The sequence below is a fragment of the Macaca mulatta genome, chromosome 7, assembly GCF_049350105.2.
Source record: "Macaca mulatta isolate MMU2019108-1 chromosome 7, T2T-MMU8v2.0, whole genome shotgun sequence".
Classification (NCBI taxonomy): domain Eukaryota; kingdom Metazoa; phylum Chordata; class Mammalia; order Primates; family Cercopithecidae; genus Macaca; species Macaca mulatta.
The window spans coordinates 137,873,749-137,884,706 of NC_133412.1; the positions used below are offsets into that span (position 1 = coordinate 137,873,749).

Below are 10,958 nucleotides of genomic sequence, written 5' to 3' on the forward strand. Positions count from 1 at the left end.
CAACAACTCTGCTCAGCCCTCCAGGGAGGGACAGGACATACTAGGGGCCCAGACAGTGTGGGTCCCGGGGAAAATCTGGGGTGGCTGCTGAGGACCCACAGTGGTGGGCACCTTAATGGCAGCTGAGGACAGGGCTGTGGCTGGGGGCAGTGTGTGGTCTGTGGCCCAGTGGGTTCCCATGTATGCAGGATCCACAAAACCTCACAGCCCAGGTGGGCACAGGTTTCCACCTGCATTCCTACATCGTGGTTCTGTCTGGACCGTGAAGTCCTGCAGACCTTCTGGACCATAAAAAGAAAAGCTAAAGTAGTCTTCAGTGTCCCTTAGCATATTGTAACCCTTTGGAAAATTGGTGCTATCAGGTCACCAAGAGGGTAGTTTTGCTAACCCCTTCTCTTTTCATTTTGCAAACCAGGGCCTTGTTGACCCAGCTGGAAGTGACTCACACAAAACCAAGGCATTAAATGAAATTGGATCCATCACCAGTCCTGCGGCAATTTTCTCCAGCCCTATTAGTGAAAACTGTTTCCATTTTCCTCTTAAATCTGAAGGGACATTGGCTGGTGGGCCCCTGGCTTGATCCCCATCTCCTGACCGAGTCAGCCCAGGGGGCACACACACCCCTCAGGGTGGCCTGCAGACAGCAGGCCCTGGGCCCGGCTGGCCAGCTGCTTGATGTTCCGGCCATAGTCCTCCACCGCACGCTGCTGCCTCAAATGCCGCTTCAGCATCACGATGGCGCCCTCTTCATCCTAGAACGCAGCAGACAGTCAGCGCCAGAGCTCAGCCTGGCCATGATCCCTCCCTTGGCAAGTTGTGCCCCTGCTCCTGGAGGTGCCTTAGGGAGGAGGGGAGCAGGCTTGTGGGACACCCGTAGGAGAGCCGCACATGTTCCCTTCCTGCCTTTCTGATTTCCCAGCAATGCCCGTGTCCTACCTCCCTCTCCAGACTCCCCCGATTTGTATCTGACATATACCCTTCCTTTCGTGCCCTAACCCCTGTCCCCATGAAAACATCATATATCATTCCAGCTTTGAGAGACCCCCACCTGTCACCTCTCACCCCATCTCTTTCATAGCAGTTCACCAGTACAGAATCCATGGCAAAGAAAAGTAGAGAACCCCTGGGTTAGAGCAAACCTAAGTGGGCAAACAGGAGGCACCTGGCTGCAGCGTGTGCCCTGCAGGGGTGTGTCCAAGCAGGCACCAAGGGAGGGCAGGGAGTCTGTGGGTTCCTCGTGCCCCTCCCCTGGCCTCACTCCTCACGCAGTTGGACTCACAAGGCTCCCCACGGACAGCCAACCTCAACTCTTCCTCTCTGCCTTGGCACCCTGGCTGGTATCCCCTGCCTGAACAGACCTTGGGGATCTCATCAGAGATGACGTAGAGTTCCTGCTCGCCAATCCAGGCCTCAGCCTCATCCGCATCCAGGTAGTACTGCTGTGCCTCGTTGGCGTCCCTCAGTCGCTGCAGCCTCCCAGCTGCTGCCTCCTGCAGCTTATCCCAGGAGCTCTGCAGGTGTCTCAGGCGCTCCTCGAGGTCCTGGCAGTCGATCTCCGCTGCCTCCACCAGCTGCTGCCCTCTCTGAAGCACATCCTCAACCCGCGGCGTATGGCCCAGAATCTCATTCTGCAGTGTCTGTGGCCAGAAGGAAGAGCTCAGGGCAGGGCCTTCCCACCATGGCGGGGAGGCTGCTTCTGCAGTGGCAGCATAGCTCTGACACCCTTGGTCCCTCTCACCCCCTGTTGCTAGAGTAGAGCAGGTGATGGCGATAAGAACTACCAAGGACCTCTTGCAGGCTGCTAAGCACCTCACGTGCACCATTCTTGCACCCTCAGGTGGCCTGCTGAGATAAGCATGTGGAAACTGGCATGCAGCAGTGAAGTCACTCAGTGGCAGAGCCGGATTTGAACACAGCTCCACCTGACCCAGAAGCCTGTACTCTTGACTGTCCCCTATCTTCCTATGCTTCAGCAGAGCTTGATTCCTTAGGTGTATGTGTTGGAAGGAAAAGAAAAATGGCCTTTTTGATACCTTGTTCTAACAGCTTTTGCAGGATTTATGCAGGATCATTTATGTGGGATCCGCACAACCTGGCAGCTCAGGTGGACACAGTTTTCGCCTTCCATCTAAAAGAACAGGTGACAGCAGCCCCTTGTTTACAGTCTTAGCTTTTGTTTCGTTTTTCCCTACTTCTATTTCTCAAATCTTTTGTGAGCTTTGCATTAGTCCCTGTTTGAGCCTTCGGTCATGAACATGGCCTCTTCCTCCCACCCTGGTGGCTGGGTCACCTTTTTCTTCAGGACGCCCTGACACGGGCTACTTGCTTTCTAGGTCCTAGAGGCCGGGCTAGCTGCTGCTGGTGTGTGGGCTCCTGAGCTCCATATATCTCGCTACCTGTTTCTTCCCTCTCTATAATTTTCCTGTGGCCTTTAAAACTGGAAGGCAGGGGCAAGAGCAGCCCACGTGAGCAGTACAGTGATAGCTAGCATTTGAAATATATACAAAATAACCACATCTACAAGTCACATAACTTGCTGAAATGCATTTGTATACTTTATGCTCAGAATCTCAATTTTTACAATTTCCGGCAGTCTCTGCAATTGCATTCAAACAACCCACGTTTTCAGCTCCATTTGCTTGTTACTCTGAGATCTTAAGACCTTTGCATGGTGGCCTGAAAATTAATTTCTTTCTTTTTTTTTTTAAGATAGGGTCTCACTCCAGTCACCCAGGCTGGAGTGCAGTGGCACAATCACAGCTTACTGGGCCTCAACTTCCCAGGCTCAGATGGGAAGTAGGCTCAGATCCCAAGTAGCTTGGATTACCGGTATGTACCACCACATCTGGCTAATTTTTTGTATTTTTTCTAGAGATGGGGTTTTGCCATGTTGCCCAGGCTGGTCTCAAACTCCTGGGCTCAGGCTATCCACCCACCTCGGCCTCCCGAAGTGCTGGGATTACAGATGAGCCACTGCGCCAAGCCTAAAAAGGTATTTCTTTTTAAGCAATTACTTTCTAGTATCTGTGCAGGGTACTTACGTTTAATGTCTTCTTCCCCATCTTCATTCATTCAACTACTATGTATTAAGTTCTTTTCTATGTACCAGACCCTGGTCTAGGTAATAGGGACAATATAGAAACAAGAAAAATGAAAATCCCTGTACTCTAAAGCTTACAACCTGGTAGAGGAAATAGAAGGTAAACATGCAAATAAATGAATAAACAAAGGCTGGGCCTTCCTCCCTGGGGGCTACAAGGAAAAGACAACAGTGGGATGAAGAACGTCTGCTGTGATGTGGCAGGAGCCACTTTAGCTGAGGGAGTCAGGGAGGGCCCCTCTGAGGAGACGACACTTGACCACGAATGACGGGAGGGAGGCAGCCACACAGAGATCTGGAGGTGAGTGTTCCTGGCAAGAGGACTGAACAAGTGCAAAGGTTCTGGGGTGGTCTTGAGCTGGGACTGCCTGAGGCCACAGAGAGGGCAAGAAGAGCTGGAATACCGTGAAGGAGGGCAAAGTGAGAAGAGCTGAGATTCAGAGGAAGGCAGGGGCCATATCAGGCATGACTGGTTCTTAATCCTGATTGCCCACTGAATAACCCAGGGAAATAGATGCAGCTAGGAGCCTACCCCCAGAGATCCTAATTGATCTGAGGTGGGACCTGGGCATTCACCTGTCTAAAAGGTGCCTAGGTGATTTGAGTGTACAGCCCGGTGTGAGAACTCTTCATGTAGTACCTTGTGGAATGTGTTCTAATTGCAATGAATAGTCCCAAGAGCAGTGGTCCCCAAAGTGGAGTCCTGAACCAGCAGCATCAGCATCACCCAGGATCTTGCTGGAAATGCAAATTATCAGGCTCTACCCGCAGAGCTTGATGCAGTGGATCTGGGGGTGGCACGCGGTTAAGTTGTGTGAACTCACCCAGAGGTCTTGTTAAAGGAGTTGCATATTGGAGTTTGAGAACCATTGCAATAGAGGGTTTTAAGTGGGAAAATGATAAAACTGGATTTATGGTTTAGCCAGGTGAGCCTAAAATAGTCTTCACTAGGGCAGTCACGCTTTCCCAAGAGGCTGCCTTTCCCTTCTTGGTTAGGGGAACCCCATCCATATTTGTCTTGTCCTTTTCCTGAAATAGCAACTGCCAGCCAGGGGAGTTAAAAACCTTTGAACAATAACACTTATAGAGGCTGCACAGAATCAAAAATCCTAGTGTCGGAAAGACTAGAGTTGGCTCATTTTACAATTAAGGAAACTGAGGTCCCAAGGATACCATGTCCTACCAGCCTTCCACCTTTAGCTGAAGGTTGTGGCATTAACTGAGGATGGATTTCTATCATCTTCTAGCCCAGGTCCCTGCATGTGGCTGCTGGAGTCTCTGTGACCAGATCGCATCAACCAGAAGCAAAGGGCCTAAGGCAGCTTTGAAGAAACCTCTCTGAATATAATCCAGGCCTCTGCACTGCTGCTGGGCTCAAACGGTCCTGTGAGCAGATGTCAGTTGCTACCAACGTGGGGAAAGGGAGTGCTGTCTGCTATGACTTTCCTTCCTCAAGGAGTTGCAGTACTAACAGGGCACTCTGGGACATGTCGCTTTTCTCTGGGATCTAAGTTCCTGGGCTCTCCTTGCTGACCCAGAGAGCATGCAGAGGGAGGGTCTCTCTGTCCAAGAAGGGTCTGTGGCCATCTCTCTGGCCACTGCGACCCCACACAGCCAGCTTCCTTGCATGATTCAGGCTCCTGCTACAGCCCTGATCCAAGAGGGAGTGCTTGGCATCTGCTCACGTCCAGGATTCTGACCAGGGCCACAGGAGCTCCCAATCAGGGCTAAGCGAGTGCCAAAAAGCAGAGGGATGTTTGCTCCAAGGGCTCAGAGTCCAAAGTTAGTGGCTTCCTAATGGAATTTGAGCCCCACAAGTATCCTCACATGTCCAGAGAAATGGGGCCTACTTACCCCAAGGACACCGCACATGCCAAGCTCAGCCCTGGAAGAGGGGCAAGGCAGTGTTGTGGGAGAGAGACCAGGAGTTACTGCCTTCCTCGCAGGCAGACCAGTGGACACACTGAGTACACAGCTACTGAAGCACATCAACCTCCAGGCCAGGGCCCCCAAGACCCTGCATTCACCTGTGCCTGACGGAGGCTGAATGGCCCTGAATCCCCAAGCACCAGGATTCCTCCCTCCTCTGTGATCCTCCCAGAATTTGCTCTATAATCACAAAAACCTGCTCTTTCTGCTCTAAGACTACCAATACGGTTTGGAGACCCCAAAGCTGCCAACAGGAACACTAACCTGCCGTTGCTAGCCTTCTGCAGGCCAGGGCTGGGCCCACCCCTGTGGGGCCAGGTGGGGGTGAGGAGGGGCGGGTACGACTGGCGAGGTGAGGCAGGACTCACCTGGTTCTTCTTCATGAACAGCTGCACAGTTTGCAGATTAGTGCCATAGTCGGCTGACTGGGCCAGAGGCAGCCTCTCCTCCACCCAGAGCTGCAGAGACCAGAAGGCAGGGGAGAGCTGATGACAATCATGGCCACCCTTTCCTGAGTGCTCACCATGGGCGGGGTAGAGCTTTGCTGGCAGTGTCTCCCCAGTTCCTCCCAACATCCCATCAGGGTTTTGTCCCCCTTTTATAGATGGGAATATTCAGGGATTTTGAACTGAGGTTCCAAATAACTTGCTCCTAGTCAGACAGTGGGACGGTAACGTAGCTGGATCTCGAACCCAAGTCTGTCTGACCCCAAAGTCCATGTTCTTCACTGAGCAATACTAGCAAGTGAACAGTGAGTTCCCACCAAAAGCACTGACTTGAGCTTTCTATTTAATGTAATCCTCACAACACCCCTATGAGATGAGGGGTGAGGTGACCAGTCATCTGCTGCCAAGAATTGCTCTGGGTGGCAGCCAGCTACTCTGATGGCAGCTGGTGGCTCCGCCTCAGGGGGTGGGGAGAAGCTGTGGCCCACACACCGTCTCATCCTCTACGTCCCGGTTGATCTGCAGCTTGGCTCTGGATGATTCCAGCTGCTTCTTCCTCCTCCCCAGGGGTTCCAGGAGGTCCAGGAACCGCTTCTCGATGCTCAAGTCTACGTCTCCTGCCTCCTCTCCTGTTGAAGGCACCTGGGCAAACAGCTCCCCCAGCTCCTCTTTCCGCACATTCACTTGGTCCTCCACTCGCTGAGACACAAGGGGACGGTGTCAGCACCAGCCTTGGCGCCTGGACAGCCCCTCCATCTTCTTCATTCATCTGCATCCCACCCCTCCTTTAAGGCCCAATTTGAGCTCAACTTCCTCCAAGGAGTCTCCTTGGATGCTCCCACTCATCTTTCCCTCCTCTGAGTGCCTGTTCTCTTTCTCATGCGCCCTTTTGGGTCTCTGTCCTACTCACTGCAAAAGGGGTTGGAGATGGATTAGAAACCAGGCGACATTTTTGCATGATAAAAGCAAGTCCAGTTAAGAGAAAGAGTAGGAGTGCTTACTTTAAGGTTTCAGATTGTGCTCAAAGAAATTAGAGAAGACACAAACAAATGGAAAAACATCTCATGCTCATGGGTAGGAATAATTAATATAGTTAAAATGGCTATACTGCTCAAAGCAATTTACAGATTCAATGCTGTTCCTATCACAAGCACTAATGACATTCTTCAAAGAACTAGAAAAATTATCATTATTATTATTATTTTTGAGATGGAGTTTTGCTCTTGTTGCCCAGGCTGGAGTGCAATGGTGCGATCTCAGCTCACTGCAATCTCTGCTTGCTGCGTTCAAGTGATTCTCCTGCCTCAGTCTCCCAAGTAGCTAGGATCATAGGGGTGCACTACCACACCCAGCTAGTTTTGTATTTTTAGTAGAGACAGGGTTTCTCCATGTTGGTCAGGCTGGTCTCGAACTCCCGACCTCAGGTGATCCACCTGCCTTGGTCTCCCAAAGTGCTGGGATTACAGGCATGAGCCACCATGCCCGGCCTAGAAAAATTATTTAAAAATTTATATGAAACCAAAAAAGAGCCTGAATGGCCAAGGCAATCCTAAGCAAAAAGGATAAAGCTGGAGGAATCACATTACCGGAATTCAAATTATACTACAAGGCTACAGTGACAAAAACAGCATGGTATTGGTACAAAAACAGGCATATTGACCAATGGAACAGAATAGAGAGTCCAGAAATAAGGCCACACACCTACCACCATCTGATCTTTGACAAAGCTGACAAAAACAAACAATGAGGAAAAGACTCCCTATTTAATAAATGGTGCTGGGAGAACTGGCTAGCTATATCCAGAAAATTGAAGCTGGACCCCTCCCTTACACAATATACAAAAATAAACTCAGGTGGATTAAAGACTTAAATGTAAAACTCAAAACTATAAAAAGCCTGGAAGACAACCTAGGCAATATCATCCTGGACATAGGAATGGGCAAAGATTTCATGATAAAGACACTAAAAGCAATCGCAACAAAAGCAAAAATTGACAAATGAGATCTAATTAAACTTAAGAGCTTCTGCACAGCAAAAGAAACTATCAACAGAGTAAACAGCCTACAAAATGAGAGAAAATATTTGCAAACTATGGATCTGATAAGGGTCTAACATCCTGCATCTATAAGAAACTTAAATTTACAAGAGGAAAACAAACAATCCCATTAAAAAGTGGGCAAAGGACATGAACAGACACTTTTCAAAAGAAGACACACATGCAGGCAAAAACATATGAAAAAAAGCTCAATATCATTGATCATTAGAGAAATGCAAATCCTAACCACAGTGAGATACCATCTCACACCAGTCAGAATGGCTATTATCAAAAAATCAAAAAATAACAGATGCTGGCGAGGTTGCAGAAAAAAGGAAACCCTTATACACTGTTGGTGGGAGTGTGAATTAGTTCAACCAGTGTGGAAAACAGTATGGCAATTCCTCAAGAGCTAAAAACAGAACTACTATTTGACCCAGCAATCCCATTACTGGGTATATACCCAGAGGAATGTAAAGCATTCTACCATAAATACACATGTACACTTATGTTCACTGTAGCACTGTTCACAATAACAAAGACATGGACTCAACCTAAATGCCCATCAATGACAGACTGGATAAAGAAAATATGATATATATACACCATGGAATACTTTGCAGCCATAAAAGAAGAACGAGATCATGTCTTTTGTGCGAACATGGATAGGGCTGGGGCCATTATCCTTAGCAAACTGATGCAGGAACAGAAAACCAAATACCACATGTTCTCACTTATAAGTGGGAGCTAAGTGAGAAGAACTTATGAACACAAGGAAACAACAGTAGGCATTCCAGCTTCTGGGACACCGGGGCTATAAACTGGGGCTTCTTATCCATCAGCTGCTTTCTTTCCTAGGGGCAAGAAGGAGGAGAGCTCACATTCTGGGCTGACTGGACCTTGGATCAGCCCTGCTCCTAATGGTTGCAAGAGGCTACCCAAGAGGAGATCAGCAAGGCGAAGAATCTTCATAGAATGTGGGTGAGGCACAACCAAAACAGACACTAGGGTGTACTTGACGGGGGGAGGGTAGGAGAAGGGAGGGGAGCAGAAAAGATAACTATTGGGTGTTGAGCTTAAAACCTGGGTAATGGAATAATACGTGCAATAAACCCCCATGACATGTGTAACAAACCTTCACATGTACCCCCAAACCTAAAATTAAAAATAAAGGTGTCAGATTGGCTTCCACGACCCCTTCTATCCTACCACTCTAAGTCTACAACCCACTCACGTGCCTTCAGCTTAGCCAACATCCGATTGACACTGGTCAGGTCCTTGCCCGGGTCATCTGACCGCAGCTGGTCCTCCATGGCGCTGATCCACTTGTTGAGGTCAGCATGGGTCTGTAAGCGCAGGTCGGAGCTCCTGGCAGCTGAGAGGTGCTGGGTCTTCTCCTTTGTGGTGGCCTGCAGCTCATCCCAGAGCCGGTGCAGGGCTTCCAGCTTCTGGGACACCAGGGCTGTAAACTGGGGCTTCTCATCCATCAGCTGCTTTCCTTCCTAGGGTCAAGAAGGAGGGGAGCTCACATTCTGGGCTGAATGGGCCTTGGGTGAGCCCTGCTCCTAATGGTTGCAAGAGACTACCCAAGAGGAGATCAGCAAGGTGAAGAATCTTCATAGAATGTGGGTGAGGCGCAACTGAAATTGACTCTGAATCCCCAGCATTAGCAGGGGTGTCCAACCTTTTGGCTTCCCTGGGACACATTGGAAGAAGAATTGTCTTGGGACACACATAAAATACATTAACACAATAGCTGATGAGTGAAAAAAAAAAGTCTGTGCATAATTTTCATGATATGCACCACCACAGACAAGGAAAAAGTCCTCATATTCAAAGGGTTAGACACTGCTGGTAGGGGAAGCCGGGCAGGGAGAGCAGCGCTGAGGGCAATGATTCAGGGAGACTGCAGCACGGGAGCTGCAGACAAGGGTCAGCTGCTGCAAGAAAAAGGATTCCAGACCCATCCAAGTACAGCCAGTGCAGAAACTGCCCCGTGAGTTCCCGAGGTTGTGCACTAACCTTCACTGACCTCCTTTGGTTACTGAAGTTGCCTTGTCTGGTTTTCATCTGCATAGATGTATCATTTTTGGGTGGGCACAGTGTGATATAAATTGGACTTAGGAATCTATATCAGTAATAATAGTTAATTTTTTTCGGAGACAGAGTCTCTCTCTGTTGCCCAGGTTGGAGTGTAGTGGCGTAATCTTGGCTTACTGCAACCTCCTCCCGCCAGTTTAAACCCTTTTGTGTCTCAGCCTCCTGAGTAGCTGGGATTACAGGCATATGCAACCATACCCAGCTAATTTTTGTATTTTTAGTAGAGATGGGATTTCGCCATGTTGGCTAGGCTGTTCTTGAACTCCTGACCTCAAGTGATCTGCCCACCTCGGCCTCCCAAAGTGCTGGGATTACAGCCGTGAGCCACTGTGCCTGGCCTAAAAGTTACTATTTATTGAGTGTCTCATAATTGCCAAGTACTATGCTAAATGTTTCATTTGTCTTTAAGTATTTAGTGTTCCCAACTCCACTGGGAAGGTCCTATTATTACTCTCATTTCATAGAGGAAGAAACTGAGGCACAGGGAGGTTAAGAAATCAGTCTGATCCTAGGGCTGCTTTTTCATGGATAGCCATGGTAGAAAGGAGCAAAGGTAGTGATTTCCACATCTAATTCCAGCCACATTTGGACTTGTCCACTGGGCAAACTCTCTACAGAGGGGTCCCTTAGTTCACCATCTACAAGGAGTGGAAATGACCACTCCCCAGTGGTTCTGCCCATACAAATGATGAGGATTAATGGCTCCCCTGGACCATTCTGATCATCTTGCCTATTCCTCCAGCCCTGTGCAGGACAGTGCCGGAGCCCTAGTGAGGGCAATGGAAAGCAAACGTTAACAACTGCTGTCCTGGCACTGGACACTGAAGCTCTAACTAGATGTCCTCAGTGTCCTGGGCTGTTCCTAGATTCAGGTGACCCAGAAGAGGCACTGATTCTGACCAGGTGTACTAAGACTGACTATATCAGGACCTCTGAAGGTTTAACTACTATTTAGAAAGGTTGTTCGCTGCCACGTTCTGTACTGTAAGCAAGCTTTAGGACAGTGTCCACACCTTGGGTGAAGCCCCATCCAGGCAAGCCTATCTGAGCAGAGTGCCCTCCACCACCCACTCACTTTACTTACCGCATCAATGTTCTCTAGCCACCCTTCATGGGAAGCCAGCTCTGCCACAAATGCCTGGTGCTTCAGCCATTTATTGTGAAGGTTTCGTGCTTCATCGTAGGAGACATCCTGAGATGTCAGCAGCTTGTCGTTGATCCAAAGAGTGAGCTGTGTGCATAAAGAGTGGGCTGACTGTCCCTGAGTATATTTCTTTGGCAGGGCAGAACCTGCTGCCCATCCCTGGCTGCAGAAGGAGAAGCCCATGGGGAGGAAGTGCAAGCACAG

At 49.3% G+C, this 10,958-nt stretch overlaps 1 protein-coding gene across 4 annotated transcripts in view; it reads right to left on the reverse strand.

The window, feature by feature from the left end:
* Positions 1-10,958, reverse strand: part of SPTB (spectrin beta, erythrocytic) — a 137,615-nt gene that overhangs the window by 28,271 nt on the left and 98,386 nt on the right. For all 4 annotated transcript variants that reach the window (XM_015143891.3, XM_077941135.1, XM_077941136.1 and 1 more), the window contains 6 exons: positions 10,695-10,841; positions 8,749-9,012; positions 5,968-6,174; positions 5,398-5,487; positions 1,359-1,637; positions 622-752 (listed from right to left, as the gene is read on the reverse strand). In XM_015143891.3, coding sequence (XP_014999377.3) covers positions 622-752; positions 1,359-1,637; positions 5,398-5,487; positions 5,968-6,174; positions 8,749-9,012; positions 10,695-10,841 — 1,118 coding nt within the window. The remainder of the gene's footprint in view (positions 1-621; positions 753-1,358; positions 1,638-5,397; positions 5,488-5,967; positions 6,175-8,748; positions 9,013-10,694; positions 10,842-10,958) is intronic.